This window comes from Eucyclogobius newberryi, unplaced genomic scaffold, assembly GCF_026437365.1.
Source record: "Eucyclogobius newberryi isolate DKJ021-1_F unplaced genomic scaffold, fEucNew1.0.hap1 SCAF_8, whole genome shotgun sequence".
NCBI classification, from domain to species: domain Eukaryota; kingdom Metazoa; phylum Chordata; class Actinopteri; order Gobiiformes; family Gobiidae; genus Eucyclogobius; species Eucyclogobius newberryi.
Genome location: NW_027316500.1, coordinates 8216229 through 8242848, shown reverse-complemented (window position 1 = coordinate 8242848; position 26620 = coordinate 8216229). Strand labels below are relative to the sequence as shown.

General features: G+C 38.6%; 1 protein-coding gene across 1 annotated transcript; it reads right to left on the bottom strand.

Moving 5' to 3' along the window:
- Nucleotides 1–837: 837 nt before the first annotated feature.
- ide (insulin-degrading enzyme) lies at nucleotides 838–26620 on the bottom strand. Its single transcript, XM_072436518.1, has 25 exons — nucleotides 26426–26620; nucleotides 25192–25385; nucleotides 24296–24503; nucleotides 21391–21560; nucleotides 19627–19749; nucleotides 19427–19539; nucleotides 19184–19346; nucleotides 18857–18949; nucleotides 18686–18777; nucleotides 18118–18198; nucleotides 17884–17987; nucleotides 17312–17414; nucleotides 16413–16535; nucleotides 14363–14445; nucleotides 13516–13660; nucleotides 11610–11720; nucleotides 11297–11417; nucleotides 10467–10558; nucleotides 9019–9130; nucleotides 7555–7722; nucleotides 6452–6724; nucleotides 6135–6196; nucleotides 4998–5070; nucleotides 4852–4919; nucleotides 838–4012 (listed from the first exon to the last, which is right to left on the bottom strand). Exons 1-25 carry the CDS (start codon nucleotides 26533–26535, stop codon nucleotides 3917–3919), a joined length of 3081 nt encoding a protein of 1026 aa, XP_072292619.1. The 5' UTR covers nucleotides 26536–26620; the 3' UTR covers nucleotides 838–3916.

Genomic DNA, 26620 nt, shown 5'->3' with positions numbered 1-26620 from the left:
CCTTCAGTGGCCTTGTCTGTGATGCATTTGTGAATAAAATGGAGACTAAAATGCATTAAAATCACATAAACATGCCAGAAATCACAAAACAGTTTAAGATAGAAGGGAAAAATGTCTCTTGCACGTTCACGTTGAAGGCTGAATCCAGGCCATTGAGTCTGCATCGTAGAGCCAGTGCTCCCCCTTGTGGAGATCTGCGGAAATGACCAACTTTTTTACCTTTTCCCTCAGCGGCTGCACACGGGACTGTGCTGTATAGTTTATTTAAAATAATTAGAAAATTAAAATGTTTTACATGTTAGTAGGCTTGAATTGACACTGAAATTGCAAACATTTTTAGAACACATTAGATCACTTATAAACATGTAGAAGCCGTCTTGTGTGATTAGTTTGTTTAGCCCAAAAAAATAATAAAACAGGACAAAATCTGGTCAGGCAACAGTGGATTTACACAAAAAACGTGCTCTCTTCAGTCCCGTTACTACATAGTGCATCAAATGGGTAGTTTAATGGGAAACATTTTCTTTACTTATGGCTAGTAACATGCTAAACCCAAATATAAACTAAATATTTCTCTAAAATTAAATTCTGCTTATGACTTTGATCATTCAAAATATGCATTTGGTTTAAAATAGTTACTTTTAACACAGCTATTTGTAATTTCAAAAAAATATATATATACTTGCCTTAATTTACTAGACAAAAGGAATAAAAGTAAACTGTAAAGAGGCTAATTTAACATGCTCTAAATCTTAATATGAAAATCAGGAATAAAATCAAACTTTATATATTTAGTTTGTTGCAATATCGATAAGTAAAAAATACACACTTAACACGTTCCATTCAGTTGTTTATTCATTAGAGACACACAAACAATTTAAAAACCAACTTAAAAACGCCTCGATTTTAACCCCTCCCACTCTTCGTCCGGACCAATCACACGGCAAGTTTTACGCTCAGTAAATAAACATAAACACAAATAATCTACAAGTCCAACGAGTTTCTCCTACATCACGCCGTTTAACAGTGCACGGCCTCTGAAGCCTGGTGTGTGAACGCTGCCGTCGTCTAGGCAACAGCCCCATTTCAATCATTTTTTCTTTTTACATGCGTTAGCTACGATTTTCACTTCTCTGCTGGTTTGTCTTTGGGTTATCGACCGAGGAGGAGAGACGGGACAGAGGTACATCCACAGAAATGACAACTTGGTAAAATGGAGGGAAACTTGGGGATTCTGAGTCGACCGAAAAGGTAATAAAGGTAAATAAAAACACAGAAAATATCCATCCAAATTTGAAATAAAAGCGTTTGTGGCCGTTTAGTGAATACAGATGTTTGTTAGCACCTGAGAATAGCCCATTTGAACAGCATCAACAAGTATTCTATATGTCTTTTGTGAATTAATCTGCAATTACTTCAAATAAAAGCTTGGCATTTTTGTATAAACGGAAAAAATGACACTAAATTTGAACTTTAAACACAAATCTTGTACAAATCTTGAAAATGAACTGATTCTTTCAATAATCTGATGAAGTTGCAGCACTAAACGTCAATAAAAGCAGGTCAAATAAACTCCTGTGGTAGATTATTGCTTTGTGATCCGTTTACATTCAGATTCAGGCTGGATGAGGCTCGATTCGACACTTTTCTCCAGTCCAGCAGCTGCGTATGAAAAGGATTGGCTCATTTAGACGGTTTGTCCTCTAAAAGGCACACGAGGATGTTCAGGTTTCCAATAAGAAGCTTTATACACGGCTTAAAATGGAACATTTCAGTCACTTTGCCGTGTTTGAAATAAGTGTTTATAGTGCTTTTGTAGCGGCTCAAGTCGAGATCTAAACTATGATCGGGGCTGAACGTCGCCAGGTCTAAAGGGAAATTAGACCGTAAAATAACTTCAGGAGTCAACTTGAAAATTGACAGTAAAATAACATTTTAAAAAAAAATGGACAAAATGGGACAATTACTCACAATTTAATATGCTACATTTATTTTTTTTTATTCTTCTTTGATGCCACTCCCTTATTTTTTACTTTTAACAACCATTTTACCCCTTTTCTACTTATATATAGGGGAAATTTTTTATTTTCCCCTATATTTTCTACTTTCACCCCCTTATTTTCTACTTTTACCCCTTATTATTTCCCCCCATATTTTCTACTTTTACCCCTTATTTTTTACCCCTTATCGTCTACTTTTACCCCTTTATTTTCCCCATATTTTCTACTTTTACCCCTTATTATTTACCCCCTTATTTTGTACTTTTACCCCTTATTTTCTACTTTTACCCCGTATTTTCTAATTCTCTCTGGTCCAGCTCATTCTTTGTTTTTTGTGTGCGTTTTTGTTGTTCTATGTTCTAATAAAATGGCAAAAAATAAAATGAAAATACAAAACCTAAACCATTAAGATCAGCTCAAACCAGGACAAAAACATGACGATTGGCCTCTAAATAAAAACTACACACGTCTCACAGCAGGAAGGTTCCAGATAAGACTCCTGGGTGCTTTTGTGGAGGTAGTTTAAATTAAAAAAAAGTCCTGTAGTTACATCATTTAGCTAACTTTAGAGTAGCGTGAAGAGTAGCAGGATAACCACCGCTTTACCAGAGATTTTCAAGCTTATTCCGTTTACAAAATGAACTCAAACTGGCTTGTACATTACAGCTTAGTGGAAACAAGTTTAGTCTCAAGAGCAACAAAAAAATACACAGCCACGGATTCATTGTTGGAAAAAAAACAAGCAAAATGAAAAACTTAAGAGCCGTTACAAGAAAGGTAGATGGGTTTTTATTTTCAGCGAGGGACAAATAAAAGGTCTAAAAACAGCGATGGCGTTTACCCTGAGATGTCGACAGCTCGTGTGAAACGCAAATGGATCCAACAGTTGTGGACTAAAAATCGCTCCTCAAAGTCTCCCAACATTTTACCAGTTCACAGAGAATAACGAACATCCTGCTAGATTTAAAACCATAAATATAAGGCAAAGTCCTTCACAAAAGCAAACGTTAGCATAAAATATTGGGTATTTTTTTTGGCGCCATTTACACGTCTATTAAACTGTATCACTCCATCCGTCTTCATTTAGCGCAAAAAACAAAACAAAAAACACATTCGAAAAGCAGCAGTTATTATTTGTGATTGGATTTTAACGCTTTATCCGTCATGAAGGGACAAACCCAAGTTATTTTGCTCCATTTGCTAGTTCCACTACTACGGAAGATACTTTGTTCCATTTTATTACTTTAAATATTGGCAAATTTCTTACTTCTCACATTTAACGCTGAAAAAAAAAAACATGTTTGAATTTTTTTTATTTTTCAAATTCCCGTCGCTGAATTTTACAATGCACATTTTCACATTGTATTTTTCTATGATTTAATATGTAAAAAGCAAATTTTTAATTTTGAAGCTTTAATGAATTTGAATTTTTCACTGTAAAATGTGTGACTAAATTCAAGAGTGTAAATTTTAAGATGTAAAATTTCAGTCTCTTAAATTTAAGAGCTAGAAAATCTACACATTGACCATTAAAAAAAGGAGCAATTTCACATTTTGAATCTTTAAACTAAGAAAAACACGTAGAACGCAAAATGTGGCGGACATTTGGAATAAAAACTACGGTATTCGAACAAGCTTTTTCGGGTTTAAACATTCAGTTAGTTAGAAATTGCGCAGTATTTAAAGTTCAAAGTATGATGAAAGTAACTATCCTTCATACTCTACTGTGAAGTAGCTGCTGTTTGCACGACTCGAGCCGTGTGGTTTGAAGTGTGTGTTTTGCGTCTCCCGCTGCGTGAATCTGCCGGACATGCACAGCCTTTAAAAGAGAGAGAGACGGGGGGAAGAAGGGTGCTGCCGTCGCCCCCTAGTGTCCCTGTACTGTCCCGGTAAAACGGTGCGGATTCAGGTGCGGCTCACAGTTTGGCCGCCATGAAGTTGATGTGAGGCTTTGCCAAAGGGAACAACGGCAGGCTCCTCTTGAATTCAGTCATGTCCTGGACCAATGTGGGCTGCGAATAAGGAAAACAAGGAAACGTTAGATGTTTTTGTAACGTTTCAAAGATAAAACGAGGACAAAATGCAGTGGGTTTAATGTAATGTTTGTTTCATTTGACTTAAGGTGAGACACTGCATGAGCAAAGGAGAAATACCGTATTTTCCAAACTAGACTTCATTTGTTGGCTGGTGCGACTTATAGTCTGGAAAATACGGTATATTTTACATTTAGAGATTACTTATATACATTTCAGAAAATCGTGTTTCATTAAAACAAAAAACAAAAAAAATAAAAAAACTTACCCGAAGCATTTAAACTCGTATTTTAAGAAAATACGGGCTTAAATGCTTCAGTTTGTTCACACATTAGATTTAAAAAAGAGGGTGGATTATGGATATTTTATTTAATATTGGAGTAAAATAGATCTAAAAAATCTGATTTCAACTCTTTATTAAAAACAAAATCGTAATAAATAAGACTAGAATTAGATAAATGTTTCTGTATGATCTGTCAAATTCATGTCAAGTTTGATGTGTAGTGTTCCTTTAAGAGCTTTATGTCCAAGAGAAATGGAGGAAAGTTGCTTGAATGAAGTAATAAAACATCTTTGTTTGCCGTTTTGTTGCTTCCAGTGGAAAACTGGGAAAGCAAACAGATCTGGTTATGCCCCGCCTTCATGAAAAGCCATGTACTTGAGCTGAGAATGATTTTGGTTTGAACGTTAATAACCTTTTCCTCCATAATATTATTATCTCCATACAGTACAGTAATCCGCACCGACAAACTACCACTCATGAACACATTTATTATACATTAAGCAATAAAGTCAATCTGATGGTGTTCTTCTCATACCTGAGGCAGAGACGGGGCCGGAGCCAGGTTGACGTCGTTTTGTGAAGGGAACTCGCCCACGATGGGACCTGGAGCAGAAACGGAAGCGTTAAAACCACCATTTAAAGCATTTATTATTGTTGTGGAACATTACTAGAGTTACTGACATGAGTCCATCTCTCTGGAGAGAACGTGCACCGAAACCTTGTGTCGCTTTGGAGCCTCCACTCTCAGTCGTTCCTGTGGAGACAAAAAGAAAAACGCAGATTAAAAAGAGAAGAAGAAGAATGTTTTGGCCAACATATATTCAGAAACAAAGACATTACAGTGGCCAAACAAGGCTGTGTCGCTACATTTCCTGCAAACTTTTTGGAGTTTTACTTTGACTGCATTGGTTCGGAAGATGTTTTGGCTCGGTTTTATCAGACAGAGCAGATTTTAAGAGTGAAACACGGGTGTTATTCAGTAGATTATGTGTTAAATACCGTCATAGTGGCCAGATCTATAATTCATTGTTAAGTTCACTCTGGATTTGCATCTGTATCCAGACATTCACACGTCTGAATGTCTGGATAAAAAAAGATATATTCACATCATCTCGGTTTTACATGGGACTGTATTTCTCTCTGCCTCAGATTGTGCTCGACCTGGAGCTAGAGGGCGTTATAAAAGTGATCTGAGCCTGTGTCAGGAAGACGTGAATAGAAACAGCAGATGAAGCAAGCGCTGAGAGAGAAGGAGAGAGAGAGAGAGAGAGAAGGAGAGAGACAGAGGGAGAGAGAAGGAAGGAGATAAAGAGAGGGGAAGGAGCATAAAAATAGAGAAAATGAGGGGTGGAAGGAGCTAAAAAGGAGACCGTAGGGGGGAAGAGGGAGAAGGGGCAAAAAGGCAGTAAAAAAAGAGGATGAGAGAAGAAGAAAGAAAGAGAAAAGTGGGTGAGACACAATACAGGGGAGGAAATAAGGGAAGGAGGGAGAGAGACAAGGTGAGGGGAAAAAAAAATGGAAAGGGGGAAGAGATGGGAAAAGGAGCAAGCTAGAGAAAAGTACAGAAGGAGAGGAAAATGAAGAAAGGAGAGAGACAAGAAGAAAGAAAGGAGAGATCGAGAAAGAGGTGGAGAGATTAAGAAACTGCGAGGATTAATGCTCTGTTCTATTTTAGGAGCAGAGCAGACTAAATCCAGAAGACGTAATATTTTAGAAAAGTAGATCTGAAAACGGTCACATTTTTATTCCTCCTTTTAAAAAGGATGTATTCTTTGATTAATAGTTTTTTTTGGCACCGCTGGCGTGGGCTAAACTTACTCTGTAGAAGTTCATGACGTTCTCTTTGGTCAGCGTCTTCAGATACGCCACTTCAACGTTATCTGTAAGAAAAACACATGTTACAACCGATGAACAGGTACACGGATGAAACGGGCTTTAAAGCGGCTCCGTTTTAACTCCATTTTCACGTAATGGAGTTAAATTTGCTTTGTCCCAGTCCAGATATAAACAGTGAAAACAGTGTCAAAATGAGACCGCTGTGAAGGATGATGATTCTTGATGATTCTAAATAAGTGATTGATTAAAAGTGGTCTGATTGCGCGGTCCTCGCTCCATAACCGCCTGCACGTGCTCACCTCTGTCGAAGTTGTACTGCTGGGAGATGATCTCGCCCCAGTACTTGGCGCACTCGGCCGACAGCTTCTTGGGCTTGTCGAGTCGCCGGATGGCCAGGGCCTGGATGTGCTTCTGAAAGGCCTCGTCGTTCATCTCCTCCACGGCCTTCTCCATGGTGCAGAGGAAGGCCTCCACGCGGCTCTCCAGGTAGTGAGGCGCCTTCTCCGACTGGATGATGAACCTCAGGCCCTGCACGCCATTGGCTCGCCTGGGCCCGCTGAACACGATGTAGCCTGGAGGAAAAAGAAATGTTCAAGTGCAGATGACAATTAGCATGTGTTTTTGCTTTTAGGGACACGTCTTACATGTCACAACTTCACGGTTACAAGACTGTGGCCATGTACATGAAGGCCTTTTGATTATACCTCCTTTTATAGAGGGTTAAAATCTCGATAACAGACGCAAACATAAGTTTTTATGTTCATCAGCCTAAGTTTAAAAAATAATCTTTGTTTGAGTAATATGTACGCACAATTATATCCAAAATGCAGGACGATTAACGGTGTAAACTTAATTCAAATGTGTTGCCACATTTTTGTCAATTAACTGTTGCCTTGCCCACTAATACTGTACTTTGTGGACTTTAAGCGGCTACTTTTCCTCGCGCTTTGAACCCTGCGGTCATTTTAACTCTTAAGAGTCTAATTTCTAGATTTTTACTGACCACCGGGGGGGCGGGGTTTCTATCTGTATTTTATTACAATCATACTCGTAATCACGGAGACATGAGTCTAATGAGAAAGTGAATCTAGACGCTGTGAAACGGAAAAACATGTGGAGAGCGTACATGCAATATACAGCGGTCTGCAGTTTAGAACCTGCAGCATAGAAATGAAACTTTCTGGCACGACTTGACCCCTGCATCACTACCATGGACCATATTTGTGTGTAAATTATTGAAGAGCGCACTACAGCCCGAAAAGTACAGTCGTTTTCTCGTTTAAGTCTGTAAAGTTCAGGTACAGCGCCTTTTCTCCCACTTATCATTTCAAGTGACAAAACATAAAATTAGCTGCAATATTGGAGCCAATTTGATTGATAGAATTGGTCTGTGTGTCGTTACCGAGCTGCTCTTTGGTGCGCAGCGTGTTGAAGCAGGGCTCGGAGATGATCTGACAGAAAAGCTCCAGCAGCATGTTGTCGTGGGTCGTCTGCATGTCCGTCTGGTAATAGATCTCGATGCCACAGTTGTTATGCACCTCGTTCCTCTGCTGATACACGTACCAGCCGCCTGCACCACACAAAACGGGTTAAGGAAAGAGACATTCACTATTGTCATCTCGCTGCCAATGTACGCTGGAAAAGTCTTTACAGAATTCATTATTCTTTAGCTTTTCATTGTATATTTCACTGATGAGAAGTATTTTTACAATACAATGTGCCAAGGCTCGTCTTTAAAATGAGTTGAGGTTTGAGTATCAGGCCAATGTGAAAAGACTTAAAAATGTAAAATTGAACAAACGTATTACTTACTAAATCTTATAAAGTGTGTGCGTGAGTGATTTTTCTGAACTTTGGTCAATCATTTTAATCAGCTTTTTGTAGCATTTTCATAGTTATTTCAATATATTTATTATTATTATTATTATCTGTCCTTTTCCTCTGTATCTACCTGCGTTGCAACAATGAAATATCTTATCTCATCTTATATATACAATATTCAAAACAACATTCATAATACGTTGCACTCTTCTCCCGATACAAATACAAATTCATTTAATTTTCTGCACGGTTCCAACATTTAAAACCTTGCAATGATAAAAACTAGTTAAATTACCTTGGTCCCACAGAGTTTCCCCAGAGTAAACCGTCTCTTTGAATACACCAGAGTTCATGCAGAGTTCATGCAGAGTTCATGCAGAGTTCATGCAGAGTTCATGCAGAGTTCATGCAGAGTTCATGCAGAGTTCATACAGAGTTCATGCAGAGTTCATGCAGAGTTCATGCAGAGTTCATGCAGAGTTCAGTTGACACCGTTTGAAACATTTTCCAGCATCGTCTTTCTGCTTTGTGGCTTCTTCTCCGTGAGCTTTTCTCAGAGCGTCGGAGCAAATCGAGAGTTTGACTGAACAGTGACCAAGTGGAGTTTGGAGGAGAAAGTGTCGGTGAACTTTAGGTTGTGCAAATAGCAAGAAACTGGGGGTAAAATGAAGATATTTTCTTCAAAGGAATGTAACAATAACCGATTCCCAAAACTCAAGAGTGACATTATTTTAGGGTTTTCCATAAACTTCATTGTTTCATCACCGCAACACGTGGTGGGAACAAGGTGACACAAAAAGCTGGGCTAAACAATTCATTTTGAGGCTTTTAGATTTGGTAATGTTCGAGAAAAGCAACTTATAGCAGCCAGTTTGGACGACACCCACTTTTAAAGCTGGTGTGTACCGGATTTTCAAACCATGAAAGAAGCAAGTATGACTAAATCCAACGTGTTCCATAAACCCTTTCACACAATCTGCCATTTGGTCCGATTCCTAAAATAAATGCATAAATACGAGGTGTGGTCTGAGAGTGCAGCTTTTACCGTCGGGGACCTGCACCTCCCTGTAGCGGATGAGCTGACTCGGGAGCAGAGGTTTGGTGTGACCGTGTTCGATCAGCGTGTCCTCCAGCATCTGCATCATCCCCAGAGCCGACTGCAGAGGAGACAGAGTCAGAGCAGGACAGGAGACAAACCAGGCGAAGATACGGCAAAGCAAATGGTTTCAGGGATTGAAAACATTACTAGTTTCATCAGTACGGATCTCACAATATCAGTGTCATTTTGAGAAAACCATTTATTCATAATTATTAACCAAACAACAGTAAAAAAAGACTTACATTTGTCTCGTTCTAATAGATCACAATTCCTCTTAACCAGCTTAAAAAATAATCAAATGTTCTAAATGATGAAGTCAAAGTATTAAGTTAATAGACTTATAATAAAAAATAATACATAAAGTTAAACAGCCAGCCAGATTTAAAAGCTTGTTTACCAATTTTTCCTTCTAAAATAGTCACATTTATTACCCTTTTAGTTCATACGGTTATATTGCATCCTGAATAGTCACAATTATCGATTAAACTAATAATCTTGACATCCTTAATTATCAGTAATAGCAATTCCAGCATACATTTTATATATACACATTTTGATGTGAAGAAGTTTTTTCTGGTATTTATTTATAGCTTTGCAATATAAACCTAGAGAGACTTAAAATCCCTCAACAGAAACAGGACCATCAACTTCAGATTCAAAAAAGGCAGAACAGATTTCCTCCTTACACACGGCTACCCATCGTCATGGCGACAAACCGCTGCGTTGCCAATATGTCGCCAATATCCACATATATAATCAATTCATAACTGTAATAACAGAGGGATATCGCCGCAGTAGTTTTTTGGTAAATGCAGATTCTCACGCGCTCATTTCACATTAAACTATTGTCCAATGTGGGTCAAATTTTGAACCAATAAAGACACGATGGGCTCAGAACTAATTCATCTCTCATTTACAAAGTCCACACTATCAATTATCCAAATGCGTCGTTCATTATCAACAAACGTGGAACAAAAAATGGATCAAATACATAATTATCTACAAAATGATCAGAGTCAAACACATTCATCTCACAAGTTGTTTTCCAGAGCCAGTAAAAGTTTGATCTCAGTTTCCCTTTCTTTTATGAATGAGAACTTTGCACATCAGTTTCTTGGCGACGGGTGTGTTGGCAGAGAGGGAGCAACTCAAAAATTCATAAATAGACAAAATTATGTCCCGATGTGCTCTTTAAAATGAGCCTTTTCTAAGGTTCAGGCTGCAAAACATGACAAGCCTCAAGAGTCGTGAGACCAATTCCCTCCTGTCCATTTGCCCTTGTACAATGTGACACGCTGCGGTTACAGGCAGAACATTGTAAAACTGGACAACAAAAAATCCCAATATCTATTAAACTAAATCTGGTTGAATGGACAAATACATATAAGGCAAACCTCCTTCAAGATGTTTCCGTGAATGAGTGCTTCGATGTGTAGTTGAGACAGGAGCTGAGGAATAAACGCTCTCAGTCGAGGGAGAGTCACATCTGGAAGAGAAAGACATCAGCATTTATGACACAATCTACCAGACAGGGCTGAGCAATTTGGGAAAAATATCCAACCAAACAAATCCCAGGGCAGTAACGTTTGATATAAAACTGAAATATGAACTGATAAACTAAGACAAGAATCAAAAACTTGAACAAACCAAAGATGAAATTAAATAAAAGCTACGTTTGAACTCAATCGAGGGACATCATGAATAAAATGAACCTTTTTTTTTACCATTTTCAATATAAAAGACAATTTCTGTCAAATGGAGGACGTCTGCGTTATGAAATATTTAACGTATATTTCTACATTATGGCCAATATTGCTGTATCGATACATTTGAGGTATATTGTACTGCCCCAATATGTATTTCAGAACATGTTTGTAGATGTCTAACTACCGGACTATAAAGTTTAATAACTAAGCAATACAGGGGTCCCCAAACACCCGGCCGGGACCCAAAACCGGGCCGTGGGCCATCTGCTCCCGGGCCCCAGAGGCAAATGTATTACATTTGTTTTAAAGTCCCAATATTATTTGTGTTGAAATGAAATCATGAAAATATAGAGCCAATTAATCAAATAAACACCAATTATAAAAAGGTATTTTAAAAGTTATAGAAGGGTTTGTTCACATTTTATACCGTCATTACTGGCTACCTTTCAATCGGCCCTCGTGTGGAAAAAGGTCGGGGGCCGCTGCCATTACATGAGGTTTCAAATACGCATACAAACCGTCGAGCGCGTCCCGGAGCTCGTCTTTGGTCCAGGCCACCTCGGTCATGAGCAGGCGGAGGTAGTACATGGCGTGTTGATGAGGCTGCTCCGCCCGGAAGTTATTCAAGGACCTCATGTACTGCAAGGAGACAAGAAAAAGGCTCATTTATGCTCCATTTTTGTACGTACACAGTGGATCTGAACCCTGTGGGAGCTACAACTATTACAGAGAGTCGTTCCTCTGTCCTGGTGCTACGTTGGCGTGTGTAATTGAATAATTACACAATAACCTAATGTAGAGTAAAACTTTTTTGGGGGAGTCGGGGCTCACCGCCTCTTTGATGATGTCGAAGCGCCTCTCGTCGATCTCGAAGGAGGCCATTTTCTCGATGATCTTCTTCAGGAGGATGTGCTGTTTGTCATTGTAACCCTTCACAGACAGCTGCAGAGAAAGCAAGAGAACGTCACTGATAAAAACACGAGCAACGAAACTACCCTCTGGCTTAGATAAGGAGTCTCCAAACATGTGGGGGCGAGATTCCAAAGATAACCACGCAAAAGACTTGATTTGCCCAAGATCAAATTAAACTGACATTGGTGACTTTAGTAGCAACTCAACACATATCTATCAATATCCATAACTGTAAGCCCTTTTAAAATGATTGATTTTATAATTTAGTCCATTATTTCAGCCATTTTTGACACAAATTCATTACCATTCCATTCTTAATTCATTTCAGTTCTATGTAGTTCCATCAACACAGAAAGAGTGAAAATGTTCTTACAATTATTTATAAAGTTCATGTCTTGTGAGATTAAGGCAAAAAGCAAGTATCAACACCAAACCACAGCACACGGCAGCAAATCAGGAGTTAGAAATGTTAGAAGCCAATCCTTCGCAGGCCAGTCCCACTCTTCTCTTTCTCCTTTCACGTTTACGATCATTTTTACTTACGAGAATGGCATTCATCCCTGAGGCTACTCCATAGTGCAGCCCTGCCAGTCGAGCTGCATAAGTATACTCTTTTAAATCATCCTTCAGTAATCTGAGCAACAAGTACGTCATGTTGCAGTGAAGGGGGTCTGCGTAAAGGTAGCGACTGATGGAGGAAACAAAACACAAAACATGGGACAAAATAAACGGATGGTGAAAATGTTAATTAAAAAAAAAAAAAAAAAAGTAGATCCGGACATTAAAAGAGTATGAATATGCAGCCTCGGGACCAGCAGCGTCGCATTAAGTCAGGAATGCCATCTCTTCTATAGTTCTAGAGTTTTTTAGAGTTAAATTTAGGTAAAAGAGATCGTTTTGGATGAATAATTACAGGAAAAACATGGGTATTTATGTCCTAGTAAAAATGCTGTAATTAAAAATGTTGTGGAGAAAGTGGGGATCCAAAACTAAAAACAGAAATGGGCGAGATCTTTTTGTTTTAACGCTATTATTTTAAACCATAATAATCTTTGATAGTGAAGAAATTTTCTCGTCCCGATGATACTGTGGTCAATATACAAGTTTGTCATTTAAAAAGGGCACTGTATAACTTTTCTGGAGCGTTGACAGTGGCATTACACCTGTCCATCTCCATGGAAACAAGCAGGTGACGCCACAGGGCCAAGTTAAGAGTCAGATCTGCGGCGAGGCGAAATAAATAAAACGAACATGTGCATTTGAATAAGACTGACACGTTTAAGTAATAACTTGGAACATTCTAGGAAAAGGAATATCTCCATGGAGACAGAAATGCGGCAGACCATCCACCAGAAGCAGTTACATACTGTACTTGAATATAACGCTGTATATTTGAAAATGGTGTACTGGGATTGTATGAAAGGCGAGTTATACAATGCAAATCACATGTTTCGATGTATTTTAGGGCTATAGTCAAGTAAAATTGACTAAAGACAAAGCCGGTTTATCAATTGACTAGGAGCTTGTACAAAAACCAACTATGTACACAAAGTAAACAGTACCTTCATAAAATTAAACCGTCCCGTTGCTCCCAAAATTCCAGCTAATAAGTAGTATTTGAGTCGACTCATAAAGAACTTTGTTGATCCATTGACCAATTCAATGACCAAAAAGACTAGTGCCAGATACAGAAGGAAAACATACTTTTACAAGTTCAAAATAATCTGCCCAGTCCTGTTTCAGTTCAGTGGCTCAGATTTATGGGAGGTAAAGGAGATAAAGGCTTTGGGATGCAGTGGACACAGAACCGGAGGCAGATACTTACATACATCCCATAGACGGTATTTTGGAGGTCATAGTTCAGGCCGGCTAGCTCGGCTGCATATGCATACTCGTTCAGGGAGTCCTTGAGGAGCTCCAGGAATAAATAAGCCATGTTACAATGCAAAGGGTCCACGTACGCAAACGGGCTGCAGAGAAAGCCCAAAGGTTCAAATGGGACAATTATACACACAGAATTAACACAAGACTTCAACATGAATCGTCACTTGGGCAAAGACATTTTAAAACGGACAAACAAAGCGACAGTTTAGAGAATTTAAACATGTCATAACAGTGTTCGCTCATCAATAACGTAGTTGTATTTAGCTTCATTCATGCTAGTTTCATTAATCCCGTTTACAGAGCATTACAAAAACACGGATTTGTGACATCAAAAAGGTGCAGATCTGTGCCGTTTAAGGCCATAAATCAAAGCCACACTTGTTCTGAGGATTTATGGTGTAAAATTAGGTTCATTACAACCGAGTGCTTACGTCAGCATGTCAGGGCAAGCTAGCTTTTATTTCCCTAGTAATTCTATCTGCCAACACCAAATAGTGATGAGGGAACGCCCGACTTATAGAAAGTAATGTGTGCTTTCAGTTGATGCATTCTTTATCTCAAATATGAGATGCTAAAGTAAAAAGTATTCAAGAGCATGTTTAAAGGCCAATAATAATACAAACCATGCATAACATGTGTCCTTTAAAGTAGTTTATGCAACCGTCACAAATTTGCTCATTAAAAACTACTTGACTTACACTGGCACCATTTTGTGTGCAGCGTTCTCCAAAATAAAAATGTAAAAAGTATTGCATCTTTCATCTTTCTACCCACAGATTAGCACGTACCTGAAGAACTCGAAATTGAGACAGGCCTTTGGCAGGAAGAACTTGTCGTCCTGTTTGAACCACACTTTACTCATCGCAGTGTCCTGGGGGGGAAATAAACAGCAACCAAAGGTCAATATGCAGTGCAAAAAGAGGTGGGCAATATTGCAGAATAACTAAAATCACTATTTAGTCAGCCTGATTATCCATCTAATAATATCATTCTAGTAGCCTCCAGTCGCCATGTTTCAACTTTTTCTTGGCTAATAAAGTAATAAAAAAAAGATTTACAGTAATAATAAAATAATACATTGGCTAGTTGAATTATCAAAAATTAAGTTGACTATTGAACTAATTGTAAGTTGCAGCCATAGAATACTAGAAGAGCCTGTTAAAAGCACATTTAATAAAGCAGATTTGATGTTGTACGTTATTCCTTTTTTAAATTCAGTCAATTAATTTAGTGCCAGGCTGAGAAATAGATTTTCAAAGTTAGGGGCCCCCCACGCAATTTCAGGGGCCCACAAGCGTGCGCGGCGTCATAAGAACAAGATAAATGTGTTGTTTTAAACCTGGTTATTAGCACGTAAAACAATTTAAAGTACTTTTATCTGTTATTTGATATAAAAAGCACAAATACTGAATCATATAAACCAGAGATCATGATCTTTCAATACTTTTTAATTCAATATAATAATGTTTCTTATATACAAAATAAATACCGTTTACAGCATTTGACACAAGGAGATCTTGTGGAATATATGAAATCACGTCCTACAAAATAAACTACTAACATATATACATTGTACCTGTAAATAAGAGGGTTCTATTTTGTTTTTATTCGGTTTACTTACCTGCTAATAGTATTACCTAGTCTTGTGCTAGCTATTTTTATTTTATTCTATTATCATTATTTTATTATCTTACTTTATCTTTTTATTTATCCATTTTATTTTATTTCCCCCCCTCCATTCCCTATTAAGATAGATGAGGAGTTTTTGTTAAGAGTTTTTTGTTCATAAGAGTTCTATTAAGAGTGTGTTTTTGAAACTTCCTATAATCTGTCCTTTCCTCCTGTTTCTACTGCGTTGTAACAACGAAATTTCCCCTTGTGTGGATATTAAAGGATTATCTTATCTTATCTTAGGGATCATCTCAAAATGGGTTGAAGTTGAAAAGACGTAATATTTTTAGTCTTGGGTTGAACCTACATTTCGTCTTTTTGTTGCTTTGAAGCTTCAATACATCGTTGTGGCAGTAATTGTTTTGAAATGCTAAAACTCTATCAGCAACGAGCATTAGGCCAACATTAGGCGGCGCGGCGCACCGCAGCCTGTGCGCACGGTGCGTTGTGATCACGGCGCGCAGTGGACAGCGCGAGGGTGCACCCGCCCCGCTCCCTGCGCTCCATGTGGATGGAGTAAACAAACATGCGCGACAGGTGACATTATTTGGAGAATTCATAACTTCTACTGATAAACATACCAAAGGATGTTCAGGGATGTTCATTAGAGGTGAGCAGGGTCTATCAAGCTACTACCGTTTTATCAACGCGTTAACATTTTATGTGAAGCCAGACAAAGTCTTTTGAGGGGGGAGGGGATCGAAAAAAATTACATCTTTTCAGCTTCAACCCATTTTGAGATGATCCCTTATCTTATCTTACATTGCCCTGAAAATTAGACTAGGCATTTCCGAGGACACGTGAACGCAACACAAACGCAGCGGCCAATCAGATGCCCGCTTTCATCGATATTACATCACGGTGACCGCTCGGCCAATGAGAAGCGGGTCTGTCAAAACGAAACTTAAGCGATGAAAATGCCCCGAATATGGCCAAATTACTAGTTAAATCTTGATTTTTTTTCGAGGAGGGGCACGGCGGGCCCCCTCCTATTTCAAACCGCGGGCCCGCCGGAGATTCAACTGCTTGCGGGCCCCGGGCTCCCGTCTATTTCGCAGCCTGAATGCAATGTTGTTGTTGTTGGGCTACAATGTAGTGATGAAATGGCCTTAAATAACAGGTAGTGCCGTTGCCGTGGCGTTAGCTCGCTGCTGTAAATACACTCGCCTTGATCAGATTTGGGACGGAGGGCGCGTCCTTCTCCAGGGGGTAGATCTCAAAGTTTGTGGGGATGAACTCGTTTTTCATGGGCAGCTTGAACTTCCCATTCAGGTCTGCGTTCGCCCATTTCTGAAACACACAAAGCGGAGTTGGACGTGACACAGTGAAGAAAGCCATTTAAAGAGATGCGGCGAGTAAAGGAATATCAAGCACCAGAATGTAACTGGACTAGATACACTGGTTATGTTTACACGCACATCCACAAAACTCATCATTATCGGATTTCTGGAGTGATTATTTGTTTCTGATTGTTTAAATACGTGCAGGTTTTGACATGGACTGATGATGGGGAAAAGGGCACACTGACAAAGAGAACATGTTTACAATTGAAAGCGTTATTCTAAAAGTCCTTGTGCATTGTCTTACAAGTACAACAGCTGCTCAACAGTTAGTAAATGCCACTGATTAACCAGACACACGTCACCAGGTTTTTTGTTGATCAGATTTCTCTTGTGGATGTAAACTCACAGCAAAATGCAGATCTACCAGTAATTGTTGGTTTATCTGATTATTAATAGTGTATTTTCTTCAAGTTAGTTCCCAAAATATGCATGCACAAAATGACACGTTTTTAAAAGCAGTACTTTAATCGGAAAAAGGCCACAATTTTTAAAAGGATACATTGACTGAACGTGAGCGATTGTCGTGAGTGATTGTCTTTCAAGTTGTACAGAAGGTTACTCAAACGTAGGACTAAATGATCAAATCTTGTATCTTTAGACGATATAGACTACACCTCCTAAAATGGGTTTAATAACTTGTAGTTACCAGCTCTTTTCTAATGTGTAAAAACTGTAATTATATTGACAATGTGATTCCGATTGTGCGCTTGTGCTTCTTCTCACCTTGATGGTCTCGTCTGAAATAGCCTCCTGTTTGTAGGCAGTGCCGTACCACTCCTCCGTTTTATCCGTTTGACCCTCAAACGACTTGGACACCACGGCCACTCTGGAAAACAAGAGAAAATCAAATGTGACTCTGAGCTCGGGGTACAGTAATGATAATCCAATAAAGACATTTACAGTCTGTCATCTCCATTTGTTTTAATCATTTCTTATGGAGGCTTTCATAAGTATCCATAATTCTCTGCTTTTCTTGTCAAACCTGCAAAGCCACGTTTCTCAAGGAATGTATCATTAACGCCATTACCAGCATAACTCCAACTGTACTAATCAAAGTCCATCAACAGTGGAAAACGGGTATTAATAGGAGTTAATAAGAGTAATCATGCAGGGCATATGGAAATTTATGGCCCACCCTGTATATTTTTCCATTACCATGCACATGACAGATGGCTGAGATCAACACGATGACTTTTGTAGTGATTAGTCACATTTAGTTAAACCGCTGCAGCCTTCATCTCGTCCCATTGTGATTGTAAACAAAGTGTGGTGTGTGTGTCGTCTGTATCACTGACCTGACGTATTCCGGTCTGAGTTTATCCAAAACCATCTCAATCAAATCTGGCCTGAAATCTTCTAAAAGATACTCAGCAGCGAGGACTTCTTCAAGAGGATAGTACTGAAAGAAAAGAATAAAAAAAGTTACCCTGACAAAAGTTAAAACATTTTAACACTGACATAATGTCATTGTTTCATTTAGTTGTTTTTGAAAATGAATTCATTAAACCTTTCAAACAGAAGAAACTCACGTGTAACAAACCGGCCACTTTTGACGTGTAGCCACGAGGTCGCTCTTTGTCTTTGAACCTGAACGCAACGTTGTTCAAATCCTAGAGAAAGTGAAACGTTACAATTCAGAGATCTTTTCATTATAAAGATTGAAGGGTGCACGATGCGTTTCTATAGGAGGGCTCTAGTTAATCCTTTGCCTAGAATGTTTATTAAACTTCTATTTTTCATTTATTCAATTTTATGTGAATTTTCTTTAAAATATACTGTATATCTTAGAAAAAAGGATCTGGCTAAGAGATCAACTACATAATGTGAATCTCTTCAAAAGGAAATGTACATAGTGTAGCTTTAACATTAGAAGTAAAAAGAGGAGGATTAACACAAAAGGCAGATAAATATACAATTGATTCTTCATTTAACAAATCTAAACCTACATAGAATATATGAAGAACAGAACTTTTCAAAGGAGTGAAAGTACAGAGCTAGTAGAACTTTTCCAACAAAAAATAATGCATAGACCTCGCCCCAAAATGGCAAAAATCTTGGGGGAATGTTAAAAATAATTCTATAATAATTCATTCTCACCTTGCACTCCTCGAACACCCACTCCTGGGGCCCCTCCGTCCTCAGCTTCTGAATGTACTGGAACATGTGGAAGATGATGTCCTCAACATGTACTGCAAAGAAACATCGGTATGTTAAATAAATCCTCCCAAAAAAAAATATTATTTTTGAATTTCAACATAAACAACTTACAAAGGCCCTCCTCCGTCAGGTCCACGTTGATGATGAAGAACATGAAACCTTTGGCTCCTTCTTTCTGGCCCCCGACAAGCGTGTTCACCCAGCCTGAGGAAAACAATCACTGATGTCAATACTTGACCTTTTACTTGGGTCAACGAGGTATTAAAACACAAACAAAGGGATCTGTCGTCAGATACCAAAAATATGACATGACAAATTGTGAAGCCAAAATTGTGACCTGGACATTTATGCATTATAAATTGCGTCTCCTCCAAACCCGGCTCATACAAATAGTTCACCCTTTACACCTGTGCAGTTTCATATAAACCTTTGTCTCACCCTTTGACTTGAGCTCTGACAGTAAACTGCCCGGCCCCTCGTGCCCGATCAGGTGACCCAGGTAATGTCCCGGGTTGGACTTGTAATACTTCTGCAGGTCTGGGATGGGGAACGTCACATACAGGTTTCTGATGTCTTTGATCGGCACCACTTTGTAGAATTGCTAGAGAATTTAAATCAAAATGGACATTTAAGATAGACATGTCAAAAGGTGAATAAATGACGCAGTAAACATGTCCTCACCCTGAGGTGCTCCTCCTGAAACGGGTGCTCGGGGAATTCTGGAATGGGCACATTCTTGTTCTCGACTTCTCCAAACAGATTCACCACCATCGACGTCAACTCGTCCAGAGACTCTGTGGAAAATGGAAATCACCACGCTATATTACCTTATTACTGGGGGAAATTTCAATGCTGATTATTTGAACAGATAAAGTCCTTACCTCTTCCTAAAACGCAGAGCCCCATGAGGTTTGAAGAGTAAAACATAGAGTGGAATTTAAGCAGCTCTTGTCTGATGTCGACGCCTTCTTTGCACGGTCGAGTTTCAAGGGTCAGTTTGTTTCCTGCCACAACAATGAGAATATAGTTAGTACAATGGAGGTTTAATACATGCAGCAATTTGTTATTCAATTTCATTTGGACACTTGAACAGTTCATCTGCAAAAAGACTATTTATTTGCTCAATGTTTTCAAAAGCCTGCCCATTATGTTGCAATAAATCATTCCATCCTTTTCAAATCCAAATGAAGTGTTTGTGCCACTTCTCTCGCCAGAAGAGGGCATCATTTTGCTTCAACAGTGGTAGAGGTTAAGATGGGACAAGTTGTGCAGTTTGGCAGTACAACACATGGAAAGGATGAGCAAAACATTTCTGGTGGAACGTCAGCCATTTGCTTGTCTCATGAAGAGGAGAGATCCACATTATGGCACAAACAATACATCCATCTCTCACACTTTCAACAGAAAATAGTGCAGCAGCTGAGAGTTTTTTAGTGACTTATTGAGAAAGTGAAGGACTATTAAGTGTATTTTGACTCATGGCTTTCATCAGTTTCTACCTTCTACAGTTGTTCCCAGTCTGACCTGCACTGAATTCATTTTCCATTCCTAACATAAAAAATCAAAACCTCGATACAAATTGATAGGGGACGAGACTCAATTCCCAAAAGACAAGATGAGACAAGAATTTCCTCATTTAGATCGCTCGTGCAGTTTGATTGATTTTATTTAATATATTTGTCTGTACCGTTTTTTACAAAGGTCAGGAAACTGTCCACGCCAAATGTAAACACAAATGATTTATGTGTGCACAGTCTTAAAGTGATGGAAAAGATAGATAATAATTGTTTTGATGCAATAAAACTTTGAAACTAGACTTTTCAAACTAAAATTACATAAAATGGACATCATTTTATCCGTTTTATAATGGCCTATAGCTATATCAGAACCAGTATAAGACCAAGACCACAGGGTAAGAAACTAACAACACAAGAGTCACTACAATTTCCTAACTAAATACTGCAAGTAAACCTGTGAACTTTACCTTTTTCGACTGACAGCAGCACATACAGGCCATATTTTAGGATGGAGGATGATGTGCGAGCATGACCGTCTGATCCTTTTCTATTATTAACTCTAATTAAGACTGCATAATTCAAGAGCTCAGGTGCTTATTTTGGATTTTGATTTTAGCCGCCTCTAAACCAGTCAAATCCGTCTCATCCTCAGCCTGCAGCGATTAAAGTCACACCATTTAAAAAAAGATATTGGACAATAATATAGTACCATTTGCTGTTGATGAATGATACATTGTGTGTTTTCACAAATTGTTAAAGCGCAACCTGAAGCCGTCTCAGTGTACACTAGATTAAGTTCTGTTTATTTCAATTTAGGATCTGTCCTGTCCACAGGCACCACTCATCGTACACCTCGTTCACCATCAGCTGACCAAAGAAACATTTACTTCCATTCACCTGCTGCGCAGCAGGCTTCACCTGCTGGAGACAGAAGTGTCTCGCCTATAAAAGGATAAAAATGTATCCAATTTGCCTCAGATGGCAGCTCTGCAGAGCCCATTCAAACAAATATACATTCACACGATATTGCAATGGTTATGGTATTGACACAAAAATCACTGGTATGGCTATATCACTAGTTATTAAATAAAAACCTTCATGGCACATAGAGGATGAACAAGTCAGTACCTGTCCCAAATTTGCTGAAGGGGTGGTTGGGGTTTCCTGTGGCCTTCTCCAGCTGAAAGAGTCTCCACGCATCGTTCATCAGGTTTTTCTCATGTTCTGAGTCCACGGCGTTCACCTCACGATCTTTACAGCTCTCATCGAACAGAGGGCACAGGAAAAACTGGGCAAACCTGGGCCAAAGACAAAAACGGAATTACATTTAATTAAATGACGTGGTTAAAAGTCATTCACTTAAAGGGGAACAAACTAGATCCAGGAACTTTGTGTTGTAACCATAACACAATTTCTATATTACAATGCTTCTGATTATGAATACTATGGAAATCTTTCAGTTAGTCCTGTATTCAGGATTATTAAAGCAAATCTTTAATTACATTTTAGGTTTGGACATTGCATTAATATAATATTTTAATTCATATAGTATAATTAATATTTATATAGGGCTAGGTGATATAAAAAAAAACAATTGCAAAATAGTTTTTGTAAATTTTTTTGTACAAAAGATGAATGGGCCATAACATTAACCACAAAGGGCTGAAATATCACTTTGTATCCTTGTTTGGAAGACTATCTTTTATAGTTTTATTAATGGGTAGTACACTTGATATTCCAATTTCCAAAACTACAATTCCTCCTACTAATATGGCCAACAACAAAATGAAGCAGTGGATTTGCTTGGACAAATGAATTGGGATTGGAGAACGAGAGGAGAGACTGGTTGTGATTTGCATGAAAGAAAGCAAAACAACCAAACTGCCATGCAAAACCCTCAAACGGAAGGGACATTTTACACGCTTTGGAAAGAGGTCAAGAATATTCAAGGTCCGGTTTTATTAGTTGCTCATGCTTTTTAAAACTTTTGACATCTTAACCAGAGTGGCAACGTTTCTGGAATTGTGGTTGGTAAATTTCTATGAGAATTATTGAGAATTTATGAGAATCTATTGAAATTATTGGGAATAAATTTGGAGTTGACATTTGAAGGCCGTCTCTGAACAAGGAGTAAAATTGTCATGACACACGTTGTGCAATTTTTTTGATGTTATAATTATTGTCCAGTCCTTGATTCAGTTTGTGATGGCCTTCTTCTTCCCCTTTCATTTGATTTTCCTTTACAATCTGGTAGAAAACCATTATCCAGACCTTAAATATCAGGTTGGTGTTTTGTGCAAAACCTTGCTCATATCTCAAACAGTTTTAAGATTTTAACATCTTTGTTTTGTTTGCGTGCTTTGATTAGTTCCTTCTAGGTTATAAATATAGATTTTACACAGAGATTATCCACCTCCTCCACTCGCCATCTGCCAATAAAGCCTTGTTTGTGTGCAGATTTCAGTCTTTTTCTACAAACTTTGGAACATGTCCCTGTGCTGCAGCCTTATATTGATACAGTTCCATCTGTTGCTTAATCCTTTCCTAGTTATGAAGTGCAAAGGTGGACTTTTACATGCAAGAGCCTGTATGGATGTACAGGGTATGCAACAATCACATGTGAATTGTAAAGTCCCCCTTCAATTTTACTATTGGCCAAAGATGTAAAGAATTTCACATTCATTAGCTCATAAAAACAGAAAACAACAGCTGGCAAGAGTGATTTGCAAACTAAATATTTTAAACAAAAAGCATCTGCTCACAACCTCAAAGAATCCAGTAAGAACCACACGTAAACGTTACACAATTAGCTGTAATCGACTTAAGACATGCCCTGTGCATCATTTATTTGACTACAAGGCGGTGCGGCATGACAATGACAAACACAAACACTACTATAAATAAAGAGAAGAACAACATCAAGTGAAAAGACACTCCCAAAACTCCAGCTCACTCATTGTTTTCCATGCCTCGTGCAGATAAATCCATATAATATTAACAAAATAATTAGTCAAGACTATCAAAACATTTACTACACTAACAATATATTGCTATGGGCAACGTTTAGGAGGCAAAATGTTAACTTGTATGTATCAAGGATGAATTGTGTCAAAAACAATATCTTCACTTTGTTTTATGCCCATAAGCAAAACTGTGGAGCTTCTTGGTTTTGCTGCTTTCTGACTTCCAGCCATAAACTTGCACAGTATGATTTTCAAAGCTGGAAGAGACTAATTAGCTGCCAGTATCAAACTAGACGTGTGCAAAAAACAAAACCACTAAACAATCCACTGTTACTTAATATTTAATAAACATTTTACAGCCTCTGCAGATGGTCTTGATAATTCACTGGAAAACAATTAGCCAGTGACAAAGGAACAGGTGCTCCATAGACTTCCATTCATTTATAAGCAAGTCATTGGATCCTAGAGGCTAAATTCAGACTCTAACTACGTGTCATGTGAGCAGCTCCCAAACACGGGCCTGGTCGAGTCTCAGCTTTAGTCCTGGGTTTGAGCAGGGAATCGTATCGTTACTATGGAGACGGCGACAGGTGGATGTATTGTCGCCAAGGACAGGCAGACAATGGAAGTCCATTTGAATAGACACATAAATAAACGAGGAGAAGCTATGAAAAGATAGTATAGTAAAAGCAGCTTGGACGTCATCAGTTTAGGTAAGTTACATAAAGCAGGACTTAAGTTGCACCATTTCCATAACCAAAAAAGGAAAACTAAAATCATGCTCTGGCCTGTTGCTGGAACCCGGTTTAACTTAGGCAGACGTGTGGAGTAACTTATGAGTTTACACACCCCAAACCAATGCAAACTGAGTAACTCGAGTTGCTTGAAGCTGGCTATAAACTTATGTTGGCCCCATCCACATGAAGCTAAAATAAAATAGAACCACAGTAATTGTTTTTCTCTTTCATTTATAAGACTATAAACGATATTGCACGATATCCTTTTTTTTTTTACCGATATGTTGTTCAGATACAGTAAAGAGGGTAGAAGTACAATAAGATACAGCTTACCTGTCTAGGGCTCCCTGCAAGTGCTCATGGGATACGTCAAAGTAGTAGTTGGTGTGTTCTCCGCTGGTGAAGGCGTTGGAGCTGCCTGCGTGTTCACTGAGAAACTGACTGTACTCATTCTCCTTCGGGTATTTCTGAGTCCCCAAAAACAACATGTGTTCACAGAAGTGCGCAAGGCCTGAGATGTTAGATGGATCTGATAAGGAACCTGGGGGACACACACACAAAAATTGTGGCAGGGTCAAGACATGAGACCATATTCATATCTCAAACCACACGTATGACCGGGGATTGGTACGTGGATAACGAATCAGAATTATGACGTCAAGCAAATCAACGGATGAGAGAAGTTGTCAAATTGGCTCTGAACGTTACAGGGATATTTGAGAGACGTCTTAAGCATTTAATTGAACAAAAAGTTGATTAACCTGGAAAAGAAGGTTTGATGTTGTGATTAATAAGGCTGCAACTAACGATTATTTCAGTAGTCGACTAGTTTTTTTTGATAAGTCGACTGGTCAAACAATTATTCCCATTTCAAAATGTTTACTTTTAAAATGCATTATCCACCAAATAACGGGTCATGTATTCTGACTGAGGCTTCTAGAAAGATAATACGTATGAATAAAGTATATTAATGATCACATTCAGATCAAATTTTTACATTTTGGTTAAATAATGCCAAGATCTTTGTTACAAAAGGTCTTTTCATATCTGTTTGAGAGTCTTTATTGTCCAGATAACGCTTACCCTTGTGATAAACAAACCTGTGGGTGCATTGATTTAGCGCAAGATTCTCCAGTTTTTCAAATTAAAAGTACTGCAAGATGGCTCATCAAGCAATCTTCTTTAGTAACAAAAAAATAAGCTGTGGATAGTATGATCGCAGACGTTACCTATGTGGACATCTAAAGCGGCGGAGGACTTGTCCGTGGTGGGGTCACTGATGAGCATCGCCTTCAGCCCGTTGGTGAACTCCAGCGACCGGTACTCTCTCTTGTCTTCGGGGGAGCGGATGATATCGATCACCACCCGCTTCACGGCTGGGTCGGTCATTCTGAGGGGCAGGGCGGACACAAACCTGCACAAACTACAGGCGAAACGAAGAGTTAAAATGGACTTGTTTAAGCAGAGCAAGGCGGTTCAATTAAAAAATACCACATTTTTTCCCATTCAAAAAAATCGTTAGCAGAAACATTTAAAACTTGTATTTAACCAATCGTACACTCGTATAGAGATGAAAGATGTATAATGTGATTTAGCTTTTGTTTGAAAGCATCCATTTCCTGATTGCATCTTAATCTCGCATCTCTGGCACATGAATATTTATTTTACTATTACTTCTACTATTAAACTAGTTGAGCTGCAAGATATATCAAAATTAAAATCGAAATTGCAATGCGATTATCAAATAAACAATGCTTGCAGTTATTCAAGCAAAATTCCTGTACAACAAAACATCCTGTCACGCTAATGTATACATCTAACGAACCCTGTAGTATCTAAAACATGTTATGAAAGCATACGATTCATTTATTATTATTTATTTTATTTCAGTCTTCTGTCAAATGCTAACTTTGGACAGAATTAGAAGAAGTCTAATCGCAATGCTCGACACAAAAATCCCAATAGTATATTTTGCTACATCATTCAGCTCCCGTGCATCACTGAGGCAAAAGAGAGGTTTCAGCAGAAAGTAGCGTTTGAAATAAGTGTGAAACTTTACATCCAAGTTCACAGATAAAGACAATAGAGGAATATCAAAAGACACAATTTAACTTTGAAGAGTGCTAACTTTCAACGGAGTTCGTTAATTCTCTCAGTGTAGCTCTTAGCATTAGCAGCAACAGCTTCAGCAGCTACATTCTTGAACGAACATACAAACCGAATACCTGAATAACTCTTATTTTTAAAGAAGGCTAGATATTATAAAACATACGAGGCGAGTTCGTGTCTGCGTATGATATTTTTGCGGATTAACGCATTTAGCCGCAGAGCGAAGTGACTTTCCGTGCACTCGGGTCAACACCGGCTTTAGCTTTGGCGCTAGTTAGCATCTTAGCACGTTAGCGCGACATTCAGTGCATAAACATTTCCCCAAAATAAAGAGTTGGGCTGTTGTTGCTTTACCTGAGGCTTCGGCCGAGGCAGAGGAGATCGTTTACTGACTGGTGGTATCTGAACACATGCAGGGACGTCAGCAGGATCAACTGGGCAGTTCTGTTAATGCACTTAAACATACTTTGCACCGTGGAAAAACAAACCAGGGTTTTCACGGCGCCATCTTGGATCCGGAGCGCAGCTAAACCCCAGGCATTTCGATCA